Raw genomic sequence first — 24,802 nt, 5'->3', positions numbered from 1 at the left:
TCTTTCTCTCTGTTTAATGAGAGCAGCTCCAGTGGAGCGCACTAGGGCCGTGGCGGACCTGCTCTCTGGCTGGCTGGTGGGAGCGCCCTGCTCAAGTAATGAACTCCCCCAGGACACAGCACAGCAATGCGGGCCTGTTTCCACACTCCGTTCCCAGGGCAGGCCGGGACTGCTGTTGACGCCGCTGCTGCTGGGTGGGGAGACGAAGAGAAAGAGAGGGAAACTGAGAGACTGGTTACCCCCCGGTCTGCTGCCAAAGAGTGCGGCCTGCGAAAGCTAGATAAAGTGAAGGGGGGGTTTGGAGGAGAGAGAGTGAGCGTCGAGAAGCCGTGACAGCTGTGGGGGGCTTCGGGTTTACTGGTGAGGGGCTGATAACGGGTCGGTACGGATCGGATACTACTAATAATCCATAAGCATGCTGAACAAGTTTAGGAATGAGCGTGGTTGTGTGTGTTGGTTTGGGATTTTGATGAAAACTGTACTAGCACCATGCGTCCAGCTGGTAAGCATCGTATACTAGCTTAACAGCCTGCTAGAAAATGATGATATTCATTATTTATTAATGTATTTTTTATTATGTCCTTTTTTGTTGTTGTTTTTTTGTTTATGAAGACTTTTAAAGAATATAGGCAGACCTAGACCTGCTTTTGCGGTTTTTGCCTTGGTGTCTCGCTTTCTTTCCTCCTTGCATTTTCTGCGCTGATTTGTTGGATGCCCCAGTGTCTTGTGGAATTGCAGAAGAATCAATGGTGATTTTATTTTGATTATCTTACAATGGAGAGTTTCCACCACCGGTTTGGGTCAAAACGGATAAACTTCTTGATGTAGACAAGGCAGCATCATTCCCCCAGAGTTCTAAAATTGCGATATATGGATGTCAGAGAGGCTTGTCAGGGCTCTATAATGATCCAATTGTGCATAGACAAGAAGTTGTTCTACTTTTTGTGCTGAAAACCACAGCCAAGTCTTAAATCTAATTTTGGACACGATCTGCAATCAATGAACAATCCTAAATGTGACATTTCAGAACTTTTTGTAGAGCTAGAAATGAACTCCACGGCAACAGTCATGAAGTGAAGAAAGTTTAGTGTGTGAATTGTGTCCCGATATAGACCGACCCCATGTACTGTATTTCTCTCATTTTACACCTCAGACACATCACAGCCCCCTGTCAGACACTTTCCAGAGATAACAACGTTTCTTCCAAATGAAATAAGGCATGAGCGATTGTTTTTTTCCCTCCGACGTAATAATACCCATATGTCCTTAATTATTCATATTTTAGTAATGCACTCTCTTAATGGCTGGAAACACAAGTAAGTAATAAAACACTTGGGGGTTTGATTTAATTTAATTTTTTTTCATATTAATTTAATTTTGGGGCATGTGTGCAAGCTTGTGCGGCAGAAAACGCACCCTTCCATATTGGCTGTGTGCTTTTTCCTGTGTGTAGAGAGAATAAGAAAATAGTGAGATACAGGTCAGGTAAACAGGTAAGACATTAGGCAATTATAGAGGCCTATGTGTCTTTTCACTTCCAAACTCTTACTGATTTCTCTTTCTATTCATTAAAATGTGTGTAGCGACACCCCTGTCATCAGTTACACATTCTTGTCTTTATTTTTTATTAGTGTATTAGTGCTTTAACTATTATTATTGCTCATACATTCAAACACACGCCTAACCTTTTATTTTAATCTTTGGTGCATAACTTGACCTTGACCTACTTGAACTTCTTCCAAGCTCAATATTTGTTTTTACTTTCCCTACCAACATTTTCCCTGGCTTCACCACAAAATAATGATCAATCTATTTTAGTCATTATGTGTACTTTTATACATATTAACATTTTTTATTACATATATTTATATTTAAATAAATGAAAAAATATTTTAGATTTTTTTTTTTTTACAGGAATTAAATTTGCAAAAATAATTAGGATCAATCAAGGGAGCACCTGGATATGCTGCTTGGTACTCACACTTTACTCTGCACACTTATCCTATAAGCTGTCATCACTTTCCTACTGACTGCTCTCCTCAATATAACAGTATTTGTTCACTGTAGAAAGGTTAAGGTTAATCTTTGTTAAGCTGTATTTTTATTTTATGAACATTAATGACACAGACAACAGCAGGAATATTAAGGTGACTGCTGTCACTTTAAGACCGAATGCACGGACTGAACAAACTGACACGTATCTAGTTTCTTTCTCAACTGTTCACTTATGACATAACCAAGAGAATACTTGCCGAGATAGAATCAAGAGGAATCAATTCAGTGTTTGAGCGCTGTCTGAAACGCGCCTCTCTCTGCGTGAGGGCACTTCAGGTGTGTGAGGATGTGCGCACAGATAACAGAGCGTGCATCGTTTATTTTTACCACGCATGCAAAAGTCAATACAAAACAATACAAAAGTCTTAGGCCACCACCAGCTTTGTTGTTTTAGCAATGTGTCAATGACCATCCAGATTTATTTTTTGGTCTCTTTATTTAGATACAAACAGAAAATACAGGAAATATGTACACACAAAAAAAATCTGAACAAAATGGCTTCTTTAAGCAATTTTTATTTATTTAGTGTGACCTCCTGGACTTCCAGTTTCTCAAAGAATAAACTCTGTGAAGCCTCTCATATTTTAAAAGTTTTCTTGGCCTTCCAATTCTTTTCCATTCCATTTAGGTTTAAGAGAGCCAGGTTCCTGCTATTGCTCAGGTATAAGGGGAGGTCTTACTTTAGTCTACTTTAGTCTACTTTTATATATATATATATATATATATATATATATATATATATATATATATATATATATATATATTGTATTTTTTTAGTGGCAACACAGCACTAAGAAACCCAATAGGACAAATATCTTGTCAACTATACCCAAACTCTAGTGGCCAGTAAGCCATCCTTTTTGTTGACCCTTGTATGTTTTTTTGCCTTAGTGGATGACAGATTTCCATAGACTTGCATTGAAGAAGGGACTTTATTTCTTTTTGACTTGGACTTCTATACAACCACCCAAAGCACCCTATATAGTCCATCCCAGCATCATGGCAGGGACTTTTCTCATCACATTTGCTTTAAAAATGTATAACTGTAGTTGTAAGTGATTTTAATGCATAAACCTACACCTTTCCAGTGGTTGAGTTTGATAGCGTGCCATTGATTAAGGCAACACACATCCCTGAAGTTCTTCTATAGGATAGGGTAGGAAGAATGAAAGAGGGCATACATGAAAGCTAGATCATTGTTGAAGCCATTTTCATGTTTCTGTTCACCCACGTTTATTAAAAAGTGGTGGTGGGACCGCATTTGTTGTGAGGATGGGGCTGCACTTTTACTGTTAGTCCCACTGCAATCCTTTTATGCTGTGGAGTCTGAGCAGCTAGTGGTCGCCATTGATCTGCTGCTTGCCGTCACACTGCCCTCTACCACACTGTGTGCCTCATTTTGTCTGTGTGTATGAGCAGGCTTTTTAATTCATATATATATATATGCAGACATTTGTATTCATGTTTGCATGTGCATTTCATGTATTTTACATATGTGTGAATGTCTATACACATTGTATGTTTGAATGAACGTCTGTCTGGAGGTCAGCTTGCTTCTCCTTCCCAGAGAACAGCCCCTGGGGCGATGCCAGAAGTTCCAACAAAAAGTTTTTTTTGTTGTTTTTTTCCAAGTCGTTCACTCACAGTGGACAGCTATCCCCCCCATGGGCCAGCAAGGGGGCTTCCCGCAGGAGGTTGGGCCTTGCCGGGAGAGGGGGAAGGCGAGGACAGGATCTGGCAGCGTTTGTGCGTCCTGGTAGGGGTTAGAGTGTGTGTGTGAAGGACTAGTGCAAAGGCAACCCCAGGAGCCAATGGATTGGAGAAGTTTTCTCATTGCCTCCATCCTCTCTTTCCATCTCCCCATGTTTTAGCGGATGTAGGCCGTAATTACTGGACCCCCTGGCTTCCCTTTCTCCCGACCGCAGCCTTTGATCTGTTTCATGTCGGGCAGATTTTTTTTCCCACTCGCTGTACCTTTGTCTCGTCCTCCCTTTCTTTTCTCTGCCGCTCCTTTTCCCCCAGCTGAGCCCCCTTTGATGGAGACAGTTTGAGCTCTTTAATACACAAAGAGAATATTCTCTCTCGCCACCCTCCATTTTGTTTTAAAGTTGGGTTCTTTTTGTTGACAACCACATTGAACTTGATACTGATTTTTTTTCTTCCTGTTTGCTATTTTATTTTGTGTTTTTATGGTCCTCATGACCTTGATTAAAGGCAATGTGCTCTTTTTTTCTCACTCTGTCACTGAGTTAAAAGTGAAATAAACTCACAAAGCTAATGGCTGGTCACTCTTTGGGTCGTCCTGGCGTCCTCTTTTTGCATTGCGTATTTTGCATTGCGTCCTCTTTTTGCATTGCTTTTTGCATATGCGTGTTTCAGTTTAATGTGTGATCTTGCTGTTGTGTGTGTAGGAGAGAGTCTCAGGGAGTGGATAGTTTTAACAAAAATAATAATCCACTGATGAAAACCATTCAAAGGAAATAAGCGGTCCTCACCTGTTGGCGGTCGCGCATTGTCCGTTGTTTAGCGCATGTCCCGCCGGGCGCTGATCCATAGCCTCCCGCATGCATGGACGTGGGGGTTGTGTTTGTTTGTGGAGTAATAACATTGTTAGCATAATGTTGGGTTGATTTGCTATTTGGTGTGGCTATTCTTTTGGGCTAATTGCCACACTACATAGCGCTCCATCAAAAATAAAGGGCCAGTGCAAGTTTCTAAGAAGGCTCACATCATATCAGAGCGGGTATGGGTATGGTCCAGTGATCATCTTTTGTTAACAAATCATAGACAGGTGATCTGTAGTGACTTTGCTGTTTGCTTGTTGAAAGATTTTGTTTGTGTGTGTGATTTTTCAGATTTTATGTTCTTGTTTTTTGATTGATGATTCTCATTCTCCCTCTCTGTTGGTATGCTGATAAATGGCAGCGGTTAAAGAAATAGTTCAGCCAAAAATTTAATTTTTGTCATTATTTACCTACCCTGGTGGTGTTCCAAACCCCTCCGACTTACTTTCTTCTGTGAAATGCAAAAAGAAATGTTATTCAAGATATCCAAGCTGTTCTTTTCCATACAACAAATGTGTAAGAATGGATGCTGTCAAAGTCCAAAAAAGCACAACACAATAAAATACTATAAAAGTGCTTCATATTACACATATGATGTTACCTTGAGCCGTATATTAATTTTAGTGTGAAACACATTTTCTGTTTTGAAAAGTCATTATTTACTGAAGCTTTTCATGAAATTTGAGAGCTATGATGAAACATAAGATTTTGAGTGAATTAATCAAAAAATAAAACCTTTCATACATTTTGTGAATTAAAACAACAACAACTCTGGCACACCAGATTTGACATCAGCGCAAAATGCCAGTGTTTCTCACTCATCTCATAACCCATTATTTAACACCAACATTTTAATATGCAGAATTGTGAATGTGACTTCAGAGATTTTCAGTGACTAAATAACAAAATATATGAATAATGAATAATGACAGATTCTGACTTAATGATTGCTTCTTTTTGGGGGGGGGGGGGGGGGCTCTCAACGGCATCTTTTATGGTATAAAAAAACAGTAATGTGAATATTCATCTCTTTTTTTCATTCCTTGTAAGAAATTCATACATGTCTGGAACTACACGAGAGTGAGCAATCCATGGCACACATTTCCACTTGTGTGAACTGTCTCTTTAAGGGCAGCTGTTTGAGTTTATATGTGTTGTATTTGAGTGTGTGAGAGAGACAGAAAGGCAGGCAGAGAGAGACTGTGCATGCTGCTGTAATGACAGTGGTGAGGTGCAGCTCTCTCTGCGTCCTTGAACCCCGGCTGGGTGCTCTGGTGTCACCCTGGGGAGTGCACCGTTTAATACCACAGTAATTATCCTGTCCTTATTCACCACATTGCCGTCCAGGTGTCTCCTTCACCCTGCCTCCCAGCGTGTGTGTATCTGAGCGCATGAACTTGTGTTTTAGTGGGGTTTTTTTTATAGTGCCGCTGCCCTGTATTTTTATGCCTCTTAATATTCATGACACCTTTTCATTAACTCATGTGGGTGGGTGTGTGTGTGTCTGTCAAATGTTTTGTGTGTGGATGTTATATGCGCAGTTCTGCGTGTGCTAGTTCCTGTTTACTCAACTGTTTGTGCATTGATGTCAAAGCATGTGTTTGTGTGTGTACTAGTTTTTCTGTGTGTATGGGTGTATGCATATGTGTATGTGATGTCTATCTCTCCGGATCTCCAGCTTACCGTCTGTCTGCTCTCACAGTCTGTGTGACTAATGGCAGGTCCAGGTGTTCCTCTCAGTTCTGGTGGTCCCTTGAGGTGCTGATGGGTCCCACTGTGGCAGTGTGGGCAGGAGGTACCCGCCTCTCTCTGCCTGTGTGGAAGGTCCCCTGGGCCCAGCAGCCTCATGAGGACCCCAGCCTTAACCCCCCACTCTCAGATCCATAGTCTTCTTATAGCTAAGATATTGAAGTGCAATACTATGCATTAGCTCATGTTGTGATTTTGATGTCTGAATTGAATGTGATGAAATACAGAGAGAGTGTACTGCAAAATAATGGCAAGAAAACAAGCCTTTGTATTACGTGACTTTTATTGCTGCACTTAAAAACAAACAGACAAACGCTATTAGTGTACTCAGATTCAAGAACGAATGACTCATATGAGCCTGTTCTTTTAATAAATCGTTCACTGTACTTAAATTACCCAAAAGCCTCTTATGCTCACATAGGCTGCATTTGCATGATCACAAATACAGTAAAAACAGCTATCTTGCGAAATAATATTACATTTTAAAATATTAAAAGAAACAAATTAAAAATATTTTTCTATTTTAATATATTAATTATTCCTGTGATGTTAAAGCTGAATTTTCAGCAGCCATTACTCCAGTTTTTTTATGTAAAAGTCTTTACTGTAACCTTTTATCAATTTAATGCAGCCTCACTGAATAAAATTATTAATTATTTATTTCAAAAGAAAAAAAATCTTACTGACCATAAACTTTTGAATTGTAATGTAAGTGTAAATCAGTATCATTACTGACTAGTTGTCCATATCAGAATATGTAGTTAAAGATACACTTTTGAAAATTATTAACTAGGAATCATTAAACTATAACTATAACCATTACCAGCATACCTGTTTTTCCCTAATCTCACTGTAGGGGGCGATACACATGTCTGACCTACACCAGTGTTTCCTAACCCTGGTCCTGGATAACCAATACTGCACACATTACATCTCTTTCTAATCAAATACACCTGACACAGCTCATGAGTGAGAAACAGTGCTCTAAATAAATGCACTTCCTGGTTAAAATCATGACACATTGAGCAGCGCTTGTGCCTGTGACACATAGACCTGTCCGTGATCCAGCCTGCGATCCTGTCCCCTTTTTTTTCTCCTTGAACTTTCCTGTCCCTTTTTTGGCCTATGAATAAAACAATGCTTTGGATTCTCCCAGATTTAGCCCTAGCTCTTTAATGTCCTTCACTGCTCCAGTGGTCGGTCATCTCTTGCACTGTGAGTTTGTACAGGTGTAAGTGGATTACTGTAGCATCAACTTGTCAGCTGGGAGCACTTGTTTGAAGGCTTGAGGTGGATTAAACACTCATCAGAAATACGGAGCTTAGTCTGTCATGCCCCAGAGACAGTTATATGCTAAGCTAAGAGCGATGGCTATTACTGTCAATCCCATTTTTACACTGAATTTGGGCAGTGTGCTAACAGCTAATTATTCAAACCCTTTCGCATAAGTAATGCTAAGTTTAATGGTGTGGATGGTAGTGTGAGCTTTCATTGTAGTAAGCATGAATCATTCTCCATTAGCCTCCTCCTCCTGTAGCGCAGGAGCCTGTGGGCACGTCGACTATTTTTAACAATGAGGTTTGGCTGATTGAGTTCAGGGAAAAGAGGGGTGGTCAGAGATAGACATGGTAGGCAGCAGAACCTCTTCATAAACTGTTTCTGTCAGTGACTGGACCCGGCAGATTTTTTTTTTTAGCTTTTACTTCTTTCAGATGGAATTAAGAAATGATTGCCACATGTAGTTTGTATCAAGCATGTTCACTAGACCACAATTTTTATGGCAGGCAAGTAGACTTTAACTCTATTCCGACGGGTCTAGTTTTCTAAACAATGTTTGAGTTACAGTTTTTATAACCCGACGTGATTTAATGTACCAATTCGGATAGGACTAACATCTCTGTGTTTATTACAGAGGTGGAAGTGTGTTTTCTTGATGTGGGCATGAAAGAAGTGTGCATCACGTATGGCTTATATGTTTTTTAATGAATTACTTAATCATATTGATAACTTTAATTTATTATTAAAACCCTATTTAAAACTTCACATGAGTTTATATAAGTGGCTGTTTATAATAAACCCTCATAAGTGATCAGAGACATCTAGACAAGCATCTTACTTGACACTGATATTAAAATGGACAGTCTTCCCAGTTTCCTCGATTTGGCTCGGTTTATTAATTTTATAATTTAACTTTTTCATCGGATACCATACATGTGAAAGACTGGTGTGCAATCGGTAGCTCAGGTAGGATAGAAAAACACATGAGATGCATTATCAAAATACAATATCAGCATTCACAGACAATCGCATTCAGACGGGATTATGTTGAGTTTGCAACAAAAAAAAAAGTAGCTAATTTGCACTAATTTTTACTGAGGTTGTATGAGAAAAACAGACACTGCAGATTCGGATAGGATTAAAATCACAAAGTACGCCTGTGACACATGAATTTCTCCAACATCCTCCATGAAAACTAGCTCTGTTCAAATAGGGCTTTTGAATGCACATTTATAAATAAGTATATTTTTAAATATTTAAAAAAAATATGTGTTTGTATATGTGTAAGCACAGCACAAACTGGACTGGGACTTCCTTTAGTGCCCCTACAAAAATATAGGAACATGTGCCCCTACTTGTTGTATGCATGTTGTGATGATATGCAGGTTAAAGAGTTTCTTTGTGTTAACAGAGGGGGCAGGTGAGCTTTAACCAAAACCCTTTTCTGCATCAGTTTGATCAAAGAGAGCCAAGAGCCAGAATACAGTGTGTGATCAGTTTACAGGCCTATCTGCCTCCGAGCACTGATCATAGAGAGAACAGGTACACGGGTACAGTAAGTGATGGAAGAAACGATCAGGGACACATTTAAACACATTCTCCTTCTTTCTCTCTTCTTTCCCATCTGTTATGCACATGCTCTCTTGCTCTCGCTCTCGCACACAAAACGCATACAAACACACACAAATGTGCACATCTCAGTGACGGAGGGTCATGTTCCAGGTTATGTGAGGTAGATGTTTGTGTGTGTGAGACTCTAGAAGGGAACAAAGTGCTTGTTTAGCACCGCTTTCCTGCATGGATAGGCAGGCAGCTGCTTCCCATTGACTAGGTACACAGTGGGAACCTGACTGCACTCACTGTACACTCCCAACCAGTAAAACGTGTGACATACATGACTACCAGACAGAAGACCCAGTGAGCGACTGATAGATACATCAAATTGTCTCTTGTTTTTGTACAAGTAGTTTTTTTCATCATTTGAGCATGTAAAGCGCACAGATTGTCTGGAACTACATCCAAATACTTGTTGTTTTTCATATAATGAACTACACTACTGTTCGAAAGTTTAGTCAGAAAGATTCTAGGATTTAAATTAAGATTTAAATAACACTTTTTTTCAGCGGGGATGCATTGAATTGATCAAAAGTGACAGTTGTAATGTTACAAAAGTAATTATTTAGAAATGTTTCACAACCACCAAATCAGCATGTGAATGATTTCTGAAGTATCATGTGACACTGAAGAATGAGGTAATGGCTGCTGAAAATTCATCTATACCATCACAAGAATAAATTGCAAAAAAAAGGTTTGTGTAAGAATTTGTAACATGAGTTTAGCACAGTAATGTACATGAGCAGAGGCAAAATTTTCCGTTACTTTTCCACACTTTCCTCTTGTTGTTGTATAAAAAGTCAGGCAATGTTCATAATTTGCAAAATGACAAGCCAAATAGAAATACTTTCTCGTACATTTAGTGACATCATAAGGGTTTATGTTTAACCAAATGTGGAAAGTATAGTAAAGGGAGCCAAACTTTAAAGAAGAAAAAGCAAAAGAGAGAAAAGAAAGCGGCAGAAGCCAAACGTTTCATCTCTGATGCTGGAGTTGTGAAGAGGCTTGTTTTGGTACACTTCACATGTAATTAATCTGCAGCTGTTTAACAGTGCGGGCCCCCGCCGCTTGCGCAGACTGAGCACACAAGAGTCAAACGGAGCTTAACCACTGCCAGTGCCCCTGTCGTCACGCAACCTCTCCTTCAGTCTTTATCTCCTCCATCTCACCTTCTCTCTCTCCATCAGGCACACACCGAGTACTTATGTTTCACCTTTGCGCCCCTAAAAATGCTTAGCGTGTAAATCATCCTCACTAAAAATGCCATTGGCTTTTCTGCATCTAAACATTATTAATGGCTGAAGGCTTTTAATTGGGTTTACAGCAACTTTATCTACTGCAGAAATGGTTTGTTTAGAAGTGATTTCATCTGTGTCTTGTTAGTGTTTAAAGGAGTGTTTCAGGTTAAATAGAAGGCAAGCTTTATCGTCAACATCTGTGGCATGCTCTTAGTAAAAATAATTTTGCCTCATAGTTTGTAAAGACAAACAAAGTGCTAACTGAAATTTACTTACAAAAAAAGTCAATATGGGGCAGTAAGAAGTTGTGAACCGTCCCACAGAACAAGAAAAAAGATTTTGTAAACTTATTACCAAAAGTCAAAGGCCCTTTCCCAAATGGTGTTCTTTATGTTTACTTGAGTCCATAGATTATAGGGTGTATGATCTGTCATTGTTGGATTCATAAGTGTACCCATGGTTACTCGCTTTGAAGGATATAATGTGCCCTTGATGCACATTTTTGGGGGTTTATGACCTGACTAGTGCTGGGTTTCAGCATAGAGTTCCTGATTCGATTCATGTCAATTTGTCTATTTTTCTCTTACATATAATTGTCTTTTACATAGAGTAAAAGATTTTGAGATTGAAATGAAGATCACCATTAATTGGAAAATCATCAATGTTTTTGCCAAGGCCTGTGGTGTCACATTGGTGTCAGAGTTCTGCTCATGTCTTCTGCCCATCATTTCCTGTCCTCTCTCCAGTCTCTCATGTTGTCATGTTAGCAAGTAGCACTGCACCCATCTGTACAGCACTCTGTGGTCTCTAGAGGTGAGTGAGTGGTCAGCCTCCAGAAGGTGTTCCATTTCTCTTCCTCACCTGGGGGTCACTAGAGGGGAGATGGGGAGCAGGCTGTCAGCTGTCCTTGCCTTCCCAACCCCCTGCTCCTCACCTTCTGCCCTGGGAATGAGTCCGGCTGCTCGGACGCTTATGGGCGCCAACAACTCCATATGGGCTGTGGGCAGCAAGAGTCTGTGTCCTCCAGGATTCCGGCCCCTGACAGACAGTCCGTCCTGTGACATCACTGCAGTACGCATATGTGTGTGTGTGTGCAAGGGTACATATGAGTGTAAATACATGGTTCTCCTCCAGGATTATGGTCCCTGACAGACTGGCTACATAATGACATCACCTTGGCATGTTTGCGTGTTTGTGTCCTTTAGGAAAAGACCCCTAACAGACTGTGTCCCTGGAGCCCCTGTAGGGTACCGAGAGCAATGCCAGGGGTCCTACGAGCACCGACTGGAGAGTGTCAGCTTGATGGAGCAGAGACCGTTAGGGACGGCAAACATGAGTTTGTGTGTATGTGCGTGTTTGTGTGTCCACTAGGACCAGGCCCCTGACAGACTGTCTCCCTTGAGCGGTGGTGGGTTACGGCAGAGGCAGAGAGTGTGTCAGCATGGAAACCCCAAGGAACATTGCAGAACAGTTCGGGGGGAAATACAGGAGTCGGTTTGCTTGTGTGTGTGTGTGTGTGTGTGTGTGTGTGTGTGTGTGTGTGTGTGTGTGTGTGTGTGTGTGTGTGTGTGTGTGTGTGTGTGTATTTTAGTATCGATAAACAGGTGTTTGGTCTCAGAGACTGTGCTCCCAGAGGACTGCCGGCCATGTGGTCAGTTCCTGTGTGCCGTCCCCCTCCCTTTTCGTTCTATCTCTTTCCTTTCTTGTCCTCACTCTTCCACTCTTTCTTACCCTCTTAGCAACATAGCTTTGTCCTCTGTTGTGTTTGGTTATGACGGCCCTGTTGCCTAGGGGAGAGAGGAAGGAAGGAAGATATGGAAGAGGGAGGTCTCTGTGAGAAGCACAGAAAAAGAAAAAGAAACGGAAGAGATGATGGAAGAGAATTAAGATGAACCACCAGTATAAACTCCTATAGTCCTATACTCTGGGTTTATGGAAGTTGTTTTCCCCTGGCTCTTGCTTCAGGCCTGTCTGACCGGCATGCTGGGTTACCCAGTGGGAGCACAGGGTGGAAGTTGTTTTTCTGCCCCCTACAGTGTGTCTCTCCTGCCCCAGGCTGTGGGCAGAGGGCCAGGGGTATGGGGCTGTGAGCTGGGCAGGGGGGCTGCTGGGAAAGGTGGAGGTTTTGGGCATGGGCCAGGCTCAAAGGTGGAGGGGGTAGAGGAGGGGTGAGAGGTCAGGGATGTGGAATGTGACTATGTGAAATAAGACACAGGTTAGTTAGACCACGATTCTACAATTTTGCTTTTCCCTATGTTCCATCATGTCGGAATGATCGTATTTACAAGTGCTCATAAAATTCACTAGTAGGAAATTGGTTACTTTCTTTAAGCTCTGACTTTTCTGACTGAATTGCGGGACATCAATTAAAGATTTAGTGTGCAAGTGAATTGTTACTGATCATAAGAAGTTGTAATTGGGTGTACTCTATTGTAATCTTCAATTACCAGCACTTTTGCCCCTACAGATTTTGATATGAATGGGAAAAAATAATATAAATAATTTTCACTCAAATCATTAATAATTTATTTACATTATTATAGTTTGTGTAATGTACTGTTTCTTTTTATTTTAATGTACTATTACTTAGATTGTGTATTTGTACTCTAGTTATAATTGTAATCCAAAGATTTATTTGGACCTTAGTCATGGTAGGCACCATATTTAATTTGACATAAATAAAACATATATATATATGTATATGATATTAAAATAATATATATGACAATAATAGTTATAATAATATATATTTCTATTTATTATCACAGGCACTTTCTAAAGCAAAATTATAATTTAATTGTTAAAAACTGCTGCTTCTCTCTCTAGCAATAATACACAACATTTTGATGGTAAAAAATTTACTGTAAACTCTCTGGCTTCCCATGACTGGACTATATATATATATATATATCTTTCTGAAGCAAACGTATGATTTAATAGTTAAAAACTGCTTTAGAACAAAGCGAGATGTTAGTAGTGGCATCTAACCTAGATGGGGGATGAAATTAATGTTTGCCTTCATTTGTCAAATTTGAATAGAATATGTTGGAATGAATGTTAAACTGGTATAGTATTAGTTTGGTTGTTGTCGAAGAGGGGATATTAAACCTCTTCTCCTTTGTAGTATAAATTTCACTCTGTTAATCATTGTGGAACGGCTGTATTGTTTTTGGATGGTGTGTTGTTCCAGAAGGGGAACAGCAGTGCTGTATGTCATAAGTGTGGGTCTGCTGTATATGCCTCCAAGCACTAATGAACACACTAGCCTGTTTTGGCTCTGACGATTGGCTCTTGTCGGTAGGGGCATTCACAAAATCCACAGCTTTGGTGTTGGGAGAGATAGAGGGGATCTCTTTTTTTCTCTTCTTTATCTGCCCCCCCCATCCCCCCCCTCTGTCTGTCCTTGTATCTGATAAAGAGGAGAGAGGACAGACATCAGACTGAGCACGTCTTCATTACCGTCTTCCGCCACGCTTCCAGCCCTGCATGCCAGTGCTTTGGCTAGCCCATTAACTGGCCTGATGTGGTTCAGCCCAGCCCGGTCCGGTGGAGGCATGGAGGTCTTCGCAGGGTGGGGGGGTCTGCTCTTGAATCTTCTAGAATTATCTGCAGATTAGATGCTGGGGGGGCTGCCGCCATCACCATGTGTTTCCGTTATCATGCTCCCAATTACCAGTCCCTGTTCAAGGCGGGGTGGCAAGCCCATCCCTGGACATCAGAATGTGTCCTTCTGCCAGTCCCGTCTTCCCATTCTTCCCTCCCTCGCTACACCCTTCCATCCTGTGCTCCACCCCTCCACATGGGACAGGCTGGCGAGAAGAAGGCCAGCGCCAGGGGCAACCACCAGAGCAGCCTGTTAATTCGGTAATGAGTCACAACATGAAAGAAAGTTTGGGGATGGAATGTGGAACAAGTGAGAAACAAACTGTCAGAGAGGGAAAGAGGAATCTGAAAACAAAGGGAAGGTCGATTGAGCCTGTAAATGTATAAGAACAGGAGCGTGGAATGAACCCCATGTTTTCATTCCCATTCCAGACACCGGTTCTTTTCTCTCTCTCGCTCTCCCTCTCGCTCGCTCTCGTCCCCCTCACTTTTTCTTTCTGTTTCTTTTCTAATTTAACTTTTCATTGAAATTTCTTACCCTGTTTAGTGCTCTTGCCAAGTCCCCCGGCGGACAGATGACAAAAGCCCCCTAAAAGCCATGTGATCTTCCATTTTCCGACAGCCACACTTCTGAGGATTAAAGCTATTTAATGACTATAATCTCCCTCTTTCTCAAAAGTGATTTCTCACATTCTGTCGCAGTCAGAGGGATTGCATTAGCATTAATAGATTTATAATTCGCCAGAATGACCACATGTGCCAGGAGGTTTTTTTTTTCTTTTAGGCTCCATTCTTTTCCTCTCCTCTGCCTTTTTTCCCCTCCTTTTTTCTGGATCTGAACTCAAGCAAGTGTTTCTTTGTATCTCTTGCACTGTGGTACATGTCTGTGTCTCAGCAGGACGGCCTACCTGTCAGTCGGCACCCCCACCATCACCACTATACCCACCCCCCTCTCACCTCCACAGTGGCTGGATCAGAGAATGGCCTGTCAGGGGCCACAGTCTCATTGTGTAGCCAAAGAATTCACCACGGTTAAGTCCCTTATGGGCTTTTCATCTGAGCTCTTTCATTGGGCCACTGCAACACTTTCTCTCCCGTGTTGCAAGGGTTTTAAGTTGTGTTGGGATGGCTCTTATCCTGACACGGGCACAAAAGCATGAGAACATAACTGGGGGGGCACTGTACTTGAAGGAAGGAGGGGAAAGAGGCAGAGGAGGTGTGTGAGAGATGGGCCTCTTCTTACGCTAAATGTAATCTGAGAAAGAGACCTAAAACAAAAAAGAAAGTGGCACAAAGTGGATGCACATTTTCTTTTAGATATTAGGTTGATAGATTAATTAAAAGACAATATATTCATTTCTTTTTATAGTATTAAAAATGCCATAAACCAAAAATCTTTGTCATAGTGACATGACATCATCATACTTTCAAGATTTTCTTTCAACTTTTAAAGACAAGTCAGAATGTCCTTTTTAAAACCACCATTTACTTTTTATATTATGTTTAACAGTAGGGGACTTAAATACCAACATATATTAAATGTATTCATTTAGCTTGAGATGCCACAATGCAATTTATTAACACTTAAATTATAAATCTGAATCTTAAAAAAAATGTATTTTATAAATCACTTTAATTTTAGAAAAGCACTCATTTCATAGAATGACCTCTTTATTTAGAGGCTGCCTTGCTCTTGTTTGCCTATCTTTGTAAGTATTTTCTAAACAATGTCAAATTTTCTTCTCTTATTATACTCCTTCACTAATATCTCTATATTTAAGTTTTTCTTTACTCCGGCTCTGAATTCATTTCTCGCTTAGAGCTAAATTCATAATTCATGGTTTTACAAATTTCTACCCACAAACCCCCGTGGAGATTTATTTGTTCTGCACAGCACCTACATTTTAAAGTGGATCGATTCATCACTTGAATTTATTTTCTACAAATTCTGCTGTGCTCACCTTTGTGTAATGGGAGAGTAGTGGGCGGAAGTAAAATCCTACAACTGCCATATGGAGTTGAAGTTATTAGTTTATATAATACACGCTGAGGTGATGCACTTTCTTTGTTCTTTTTTTCCTTTTTCCTTTTCCTGTCGCAATAGGTCGTAGATTGTGACTGTTTCAATGTGTTTTTCATTTCTAATTAGAAAACTGAGCATAGAAGGAAATTGTTACGTTTGGCTTGTGAGTACGGATGGAGCTTTTTAGAGGATGTGGGACATTATTCTCTGTAAACATACATTTTTTTGAATCTGCTATACCAGAGGCTTTTTCAACGCATTAAGAGTGAACATACAACTTAGAGAAAATAAAGCAAACAAACAGTGCTCTGATAGAAAATTCTGTGTTTGTCTGAGCCGCAGTGGGACTTTGTGCTCGCAGCATCCCTGCTCAATAAGTCATGAGCTTTCTCCATTGCTTTCCTTCAGAGTCTGCTGGTTGAGATGCTAAATAGATGACGTGTGGACTGTGTCAGGCCCCATCAGATTGCACAAAGCAGGAGAATTAAAAGCAACCCGATTTGTATTTCTTTGTATAATGTATGCCTGCATTAATCTAGACTGGCCGTGTGTTTGCACAAACAGCGGAAAAACATAAATAATCCAGTGCTGTGATTTTGTATGCATTGTCCAGTAAGAGGGCTTTCCTTTCTGAATGTGCTTTAATCACTTTTCAAAGCTTTTCAATCTGGTGACCATAATGAAAATATGATCAAGCAGATCCAAATCGGAGGGATATGGGTATGAGCTTGTTTGCTAAAGGAGGATAAGAGGATAAAAAAATACATTTTTGTCCTTATTTCTCTACTCTTGTGGGGTTTGCTGTCTTTAGTTCTTTGCTTCTATTTTGATATTTTCTCTGCCTCTTTAACATTTTAATTCTGTCTGTGTTTTGCATTGCAGATGGTGATGATGACCCAGGGCTCTCCTGGGTGGCGTCCTCTCCCTCTAGCAAAGACGTGGCATCACCGTCACAGATGCTAGGGGATGGCTGCTGCGATATGGGCATGGGCACAGGGGAGGAAGAAGGCGGCTCTGGCCTGCCTTATCCCTGCCAGTTCTGCGACAAGTCCTTCAGTCGCCTCAGCTACCTGAAGCGCCACGAACAGATCCACAGTGACAAGCTGCCCTTCAAATGCACCTTCTGCAGTCGTTTGTTCAAACACAAACGCAGTCGTGATCGTCACGTCAAGCTTCACACCGGTGATAAGAAGTACAGTTGCCAGGAGTGCGAGGCAGCGTTTTCTCGCAGCGATCATCTCAAGATCCACCTCAAAACACACAGTTCCAGCAAACCATTCAAGTGCAGCATTTGTAAGCGTGGCTTCTCTTCCACATCCTCTCTACAGAGTCACATGCAAGCCCATAGGAAGAACAAGGAGCACCTGGCAAAGAAAGACCAGGGTAAGCGTGATGGATCTAGTAGTGACGTAGCTGACCAGGACCAGGACCTATATATGTGTGATTACTGCGAGGAGACATTCAATCAGACAGATGAACTTGAGAAACACGTGCTGACGCAGCATCCCCAGCTCTCAGACCGTGCAGAGCTGCAATGCATCCACTGCCCTGAAATCTTCAGCGATGAAGGCACTCTACTCACCCATATTGATAGAACGCACGCCAACAAGAAACACAAGTGTCCCATGTGCGCAGAACAGTTCCCATCTGTAGAGGATGTCTATTGCCATCTTGACAGCCACCGGCAACCAGACTCCAGCATCCACAGTGCCAGTCCTGATCCGGTCTTGGGAAGTGTGGCATCAATGAGCAGTGCTACACCTGATTCCAGTGCCTCCCTGGAGAGAGGATCAACCCCAGACTCTACTCTCAAGCCTGGACAGAACAGACGCAAGCTTGCACCTTCTTCAGACCATGACGATGGAGTCTGGTCAGGTAAAGTGACCTACAGTTGTCCATATTGCTCAAAGAGAGATTTCAACAGTCTGGCTGTCTTGGAGATTCATCTGAAGACTATCCATGCAGACAAACCTCAGCAGAGCCACACTTGCCAGTTGTGTCTGGAAACCCTGCCTACTCTATATAACCTTAATGAGCATGTGCGCAAAGCACATAGATCCAGTGGGAGCTCTGCCTCAAACTTTCCCCTTCTGCAGTTCAGTAATGTTTCAGCCTTTCATTGCAACTACTGTCCTGACATGTTTGCAGACATCAATAGCTTGCAAGAGCACATCCGTGTTTCTCACTGCCTATCCGGTGGTGTTGTTGCTGGATCCACCACTTTGGAGGGCAACCATGCTTTCTTCTGCAATCAGTGCTCCATGGGCTTCCTTACAGAGTCCTCACTCACCGAGCACATCCAACAGACCCATTGCAGCAGTGGGGGTGGTGTGACCAAGATGGAGTCTCCAGTCTTGCAGCCCTCACAGTCCTTCATGGAAGTGTATTCTTGCCCGTACTGCACCAACTCTCCCATCTTTGGTTCCCTCCTCAAACTCACTAAACACATTAAGGAAAATCACAAGAACATCCCTCTTGCCAACAACAAGCGCAAAGTCAAAGTGGCAGACTTGAGCCCAGCCTCATCTGATGTTGAGATATCCTCCCCTAAACGCCATAGGGTAACTGGCGACAGCACTCCAGCAGTTGCTAATGGAGACTATCCCTGCAATCAGTGTGACCTTCGATTCAGCAGCTTTGAGGGATTCCAAGCCCATCTCAAGTCCCATCTGGAACTGCTGCTGAGGAGACAGTCTTGCCCACAATGCAACAAAGAGGACTTTGATTCTCAAGAAGCACTGCTTCAGCACTTGACCATTCACTACACCACCACTTCCACCCAGTATGTCTGTGAGAGCTGCGACAAACAGTTCTCTTCTGTAGATGATCTGCAAAAGCACTTGCTAGACATGCATACCTTTGTGCTGTACCACTGCACACTGTGTCAGGAAGTCTTTGATTCAAAGGTCTCTATACAAGTCCACCTGGCCGTCAAGCACAGCAATGAGAAGAAAATGTATCGTTGTACGGCCTGTGCTTGGGACTTCCGCAAAGAAAGTGACCTGCAATTACACGTGAAGCACAGTCATTTGGGTCATCCTACCAGTACAGGGGCATCTGGGAAAGCACGCAAATGCATATTTTGTGGTGAGACATTTGGCACAGAAGTAGAGCTCCAGTGTCACATCACTACTCACAGTAAAAAGTATAACTGCCGGCTCTGTGGGAAGGCTTTCCATGCCATTGTCTTGTTGGAAAGACATCTCAGAGAGAAGCACTGCATTTTTGATGGAGGAAATGGCAACGGAAATGGAGGCAGCCAAAATGGAACGCCTAACGGGGTGACTCAAAGCTCTAAGCGTTCCACAGCAGGATCAACTGCTGCTGCTGAGCAAGCAGATTTGCAGAACATGCTGTTAAAAGGAGGAAGTCAGGAAACCGTAAACAGCCATGAAGCAAGCGGTGGTGAAGAGGAGCTGGACGCCTCAGAGCCAATGTATGCCTGTGACATCTGTGGTGCAGCCTACACCATGGAGTCTCTTCTCCAAAACCACCGCCTTCGAGACCACAATATCAGACCTGGTGATGACGATGCAAGCTCAAGAAAAAAGAAGGCTGACTTCATCAAGGGTAACCACAAATGCAATGTTTGCTCACGGACATTCTTTTCTGAGAACGGCTTGAGGGAACATGCCCAGACGCACCGTGGCCCGGCGAAGCACTACATGTGTCCCATCTGTGGTGAACGCTTCCCTTCACTCCTTACTCTCACTGAGCACAAGGTCACCCACAGCAAGAGCCTGGACACAGGCACCTGCCGTATCTGTAAGATGCCCCTGCAGAGCGAGGAAGAGTTTATCGAGCACTGCCAGATGCACCCTGACCTGAGAAACTCCCTCACAGGCTTCCGCTGTGTTGTTTGCATGCAAACTGTCACCTCGACACTCGAACTGAAAATCCATGGAACTTTTCACATGCAGAAGATCTCGTCCTCTGGGGTTAGTGGCGGAGGAGGAGGATCAGCCTCATCATCTCCAAATGGCCAGCTGCAGGCTCACAAACTCTATAAATGTGCCCTTTGTCTCAAAGACTTCAAGAATAAACAAGAGCTGGTTAAGATTGATGTCAACGGCCTGCCTTATGGTCTTTGTGCTGGCTGCATGAGTCGGGGCACAAATGGCCAGTCCCCAACTGTTGTTGTCACCCCACAAGAAGGCGAGAAGGGCACCACTGGACTGCGCTGCCCAGAGTGTGCTGTTAAATTTGAGACCCTGGAAGACCTGGAAAGCCATGTTCAGGTGGACCATCCTGAGATAAGCCCTGAGACCAGTGGAGCTAAGAAAGTTACGGATGCCTCACCTGTCCCTAAAGTAAGTGTCAAAGCCTAACCCCTATGATAACCTGATATGCTTTATACTACAACTGTCTCAATTATATTTTCTTTCATCTGAAAGGATATTAAAAGTATTTTATAGTTCAATATGAAACAAGAAGATCAAAGATGAATCTTAGCCATTGTCCACAAGCACTGGGCCTTTTGACAGAAATGTTCAATTTTAAATGGTTTTGTATTTGCTTAGGGAATTTTTTAGGTCATTTGAGGTTTTCCTCTAGTTCTCAAAATTGTTTTCTTTCTCTGCCTTTTCTCTTTTTGTGTTTCTTTTCCTATTATCTCTTTTCTTTTGGCAGTTCAAAAAAGAATTTATGCAATTTCTTTTGAAAAGGGGAGACATTGCCAGCAACCATTTTCTGGCAGTATTTTTAGTGTATAAGTTCCCTGTGTTCCCAAAGTGTTCTGAGTCAAAGAGAGATGTGTGAATTCATGGCTACATTACTACTGGCCCCAGAGGGTTCAGCAGCCTCATCCTGCTGGGCTATTGTACAGCCTGTTCGCTTCACTAGATATTGACAGTGAACTTCCAGGGACGCTCAATCTTTACCTGTGCTTTTGTCTCAGATCAGTGTAACAGATAGGAGAATCGCTGCCTTTTCCCCTCTTGTTGCAACAGGATAGATTGGGTGTTTGTGAATGTGTGGAGGATTAAAAAAGCCCGTTCAATGTGAATTCCAATCCTGTATCTTTCCTTGTAGAAGAAGACGTATCAGTGCATCAAATGCCAAATGACCTTTGAGACAGAACGAGAGATCCAGATCCATGTTGCCAACCATATGATCGGTAAGTTGACCCCATAGTTCCCTCTGCTAGTGAGCGTACGTTTGTGTGTTTACGTGTGTGTGTGTCTGTGTGTCTGTGTGTGTGTGCATGCGTGCGTGCGCACGCGTGTGTGTTTGGATGCTTGCCAGTCGCTCCTCCTGCTTTCCTACCCTTTTTTGCTGCCTTAGTCTTGCCCCAGCACTCTCTCTCACTCCCTGCACACAGGTGTGAGACAGACAGGTGAAATGAACAGCTCTATTTCTGGAAGTGCAGACATCGCTCTCAACAGCTGTTCCATTGTTTAACACTTGACTACGCAGCTGAGGCCTCGGCTGCAGGTCTGATTGCTCTGTTAACTCTTCACCATGCAGCCGGGACCAGGACTGCAGGTCTCGCTTCTTCAGCAAAGGCCAACAAACAATTAGGTTCTATTTTATTCCACTTCATTTAATTCCAGTAGTCTGTTGTGGACAATTACACAGATTTTGCTCTTTGTTGTAGATATTTTACGAATAGAGTAACTACATGTCCACTTGGAGGGGGTGTTATTTACCGATGTTGGAATTCTAATTATGTTAGGTTAGCTGAACTAATAAAGGGCTCTGTGACTTATCTAATTATGTTATAGGAGTGTTTTGAATATGTTTCCTCGTACGCGCTATAATGGTATAGAGCGCTGGGTGCCACTTTTTAATGTTGGCTCCTGTTTGATGATATTTTCCATCCTATGTTTCTTGTTTCTTTGGCTAGTGGCCCTGGCTGCAGTATATGAGCTTAACTGAACAGTTCCTTTGTAGTTGTTTTATATGCCTCCTCCCTTGGTGTTGTTATTCTTTAAGTAATAATTGCTGCTGCAGCACACTGTAGTGTAGATTAACGAGCTGGGCCTGTGAGTAATTTCACAGAACAAACGGCGCAATGCTCTGAGCCTCAGCAACTTCCTGGCCTTCTCCGATCCTGACAGCCGATACTAAAGTGGAGCCACCTGATATATTCTTAAAGTCCTTGTGAGCATGCCGCATCTGTCTTTAAAAAGGACATTGTGCCTAACCACATACTTGTGTGTGTGTGTGTGTGTGTGTGTGTGTGTGTGTGTGTGTGTGTGTGTGTGCAAACTACACTTTTTGTCTGTCCTTACTTTATGTGGGTGGAATTTTGAGTTTAATTCTAGGGCCCTTTGGTTCCATGTTCATTTTCTCCTTCATTAAATGAGCATGGAAGTGCTTAGCACCCAATTATTCCCATATTAACCGCCCTGTCTTTAACCTCCCACCCTGTTTCTATCCATCCACCTATCACTCTTCCATTCCTCTTTTCCATCTCACCTGACCCTTCACCATTCAATCACAACCTAACTGCATCCAACCTGCCCAATCTTAGACCAACACAATCCAATTTGGACCACGCTGAGACCTCTCTCCTTTCATCCCTCCATCCTCTCTCTCTTTTCCTCTCTAAAGATACTGATGGTAGAGATAGAGGCTGCGTGTGAGACGGCAAGGCGGATCGTATGTCTCTCCCCATCGCCATGAAGGGAATTTTGGGTTAATTAACATCATAATTGTCAGAAAAGCTGGAGGAGATTAATTATGGAATTGAGGCAGATTATTTTAAGTGCCGTTGTTATTTTATTATTTTTCCACCCCTCTTCAAAGATTGATGACGTCTTTGAATAATGAAAAGGGAGTCGTGTATTAACCTTTATCAGACTCTGCGTTAGGCGCCAGAAAATTGAAGCGAAATCACGAAGGAGTTCTAGTTTTAGCGCTTTTGCTCTCTGTCTTCCTCTTTCTTTTTGAGATTACGAAGCAATCATTAAAAAGCTACACTATCTGTCAGCTTTGATATATGACTAGTGAGGCTATTATAAGACTTTGATATTTTACCCGCCTTTTTAATGTTTGAATTTGCAAGCAATGCACATTTGTTTTTTTCTTCTTCTTTTAAAAAAACCCCCAAAATAATGAAAAATATGTATAAAAGGGATACTCACATTATGCTGCTCTGTGACCACTTATATGGAGTGAACATGGTCCAGATAATAGTAATGATACTTCATTTTTATACGACTATGTAGACCTATAGATGTTAGATGTATAGTTACTAGGGGTTTAACAGCTCTCAGGTTAACTGTACCGTTCTCCACCCGCGGTTTGGCACGCATTTGCGCCTTGGTTACTTTACGTCGTCATCCCCCGTGTGTTGATAGTGCACGAGCGCAGGTGAGACTGAAACAGCACACATTGCTTTCTGTGTGTAAACAATAACGAAAGCTCTGGGTAGAGCTTGACTGTAAGGACTGTCCGATAGCCGGGACCAGCAAGAAAGATGCTCGGGATAGTTGACAAAACAGTCACTGTCCTCATTGGGCCAGTGCTGCATCGCCACGAAAGTTTATCAGTTTCGCGTGTTTTCAGTTTAAACATTCAAGCACAAGACGCAAAAGAAAACTTTGTGTTGAGAAGATTTTTGTGCGCACATTTCAGACTGCGTGCAAGTATTTAACTGAGTTCTCTTTCATGTCTTCTTGTGCTTGGGTTGACAAATTCACACAAAATTGTCAATATGCCTGTTTTGGAGAGTATCCTTGTAAACAGTCGTTTATTTAAGTGAACATAAACAGTTGAGAAATAAATGCATGTATTAGTATATTTGATCCGTCCATTATGTCTTAAAGTGAGAGCGGCCTAATATATCTGCTGCAGTCTGTGTTTTTAAGGAAACCTGAAACCTAACTATACGTTCACACCGCCGCCGACTTGAGCTTCCAAAGCTACCGGAAGTCATTCATTTTCAATGGAAGCTGGCTTCTCTCAGCTGCAAGGAGCGTCAAATCCATCGGCATCGCGTTTTGGGCGTTTTGAGCGTCTTGAGCGTCTTGAGCGTCAATCAGAAAGTTGAAAGTAGCTCAACTTTATGGTAATGAGCTATGACGCGGTTCAGCGGCAAGCAGCGGCAAAAGCCTAGCCTGGTAATACCAGACTCTGCTACTTCACTTTGCTTCGTACACAGAGTCTGGGATAGCATAATAGAGAAGTGTTTTCTCTCTCGCTAGGGGGCGCGTACTGAAGTTTAAAATCATTGGTTACCCGTAAGCCAATCAGATAAGTTTGTTTATGACGTATGTTATGCGCCGACACAGCCGCATCGAACCACAGACATCATGCATCGAACTCAAATCTATGATCGAACTTCCACTGTAAACACTTGATGATGCGAGCGAAATACCCGAGTGAACATGGCTGTAAACGACTTTTTTGATCTGTGAGTGATGTAATAGAATGACTGCTGCGCTTGACAGGGCACAAACGAGCAGAGAGAGAGAGAGAGAGAGCCCCGGCCGCGCGCGCGCACTCCCACGTCTACAAACAACAAGAGCGCTGTCTTGCTCTCTCTCCCTCGCGCATATTCATAAAAATCAATCGACAAGATAGTAAGAGGTAGGAAGACCGTGGTTTCACGTGGAGCATTTGGAGATTTTTAGAGATTATAGACTCTAGGAACAACATCTCAATGAACAACATCTCAACTATAAAGGCCTGTCTCATATAAGTTAGACGCCTATCTCAAGTACAAGCCGGTG

General features: G+C 42.2%; 1 protein-coding gene across 3 annotated transcripts in view; it reads left to right on the top strand.

Moving 5' to 3' along the window:
* Window positions 1–24,802, top strand: part of znf423 (zinc finger protein 423) — a 165,907-nt gene that overhangs the window by 60,177 nt on the left and 80,928 nt on the right. For all 3 annotated transcript variants that reach the window (XM_077193349.1, XM_077193348.1, XM_077193347.1), the window contains 2 exons: window positions 17,007–20,434; window positions 21,156–21,240. In XM_077193349.1, the coding sequence (XP_077049464.1) occupies window positions 17,007–20,434; window positions 21,156–21,240 (3,513 nt within the window). The remainder of the gene's footprint in view (window positions 1–17,006; window positions 20,435–21,155; window positions 21,241–24,802) is intronic.

Source organism: Siphateles boraxobius, unplaced genomic scaffold (assembly GCF_051911475.1).
Source record: "Siphateles boraxobius isolate OS27281-9 unplaced genomic scaffold, OSU_SipBor_1 31, whole genome shotgun sequence".
NCBI lineage: Eukaryota > Metazoa > Chordata > Actinopteri > Cypriniformes > Leuciscidae > Siphateles > Siphateles boraxobius.
This window is presented reverse-complemented; position numbering and strand designations above follow the sequence as displayed.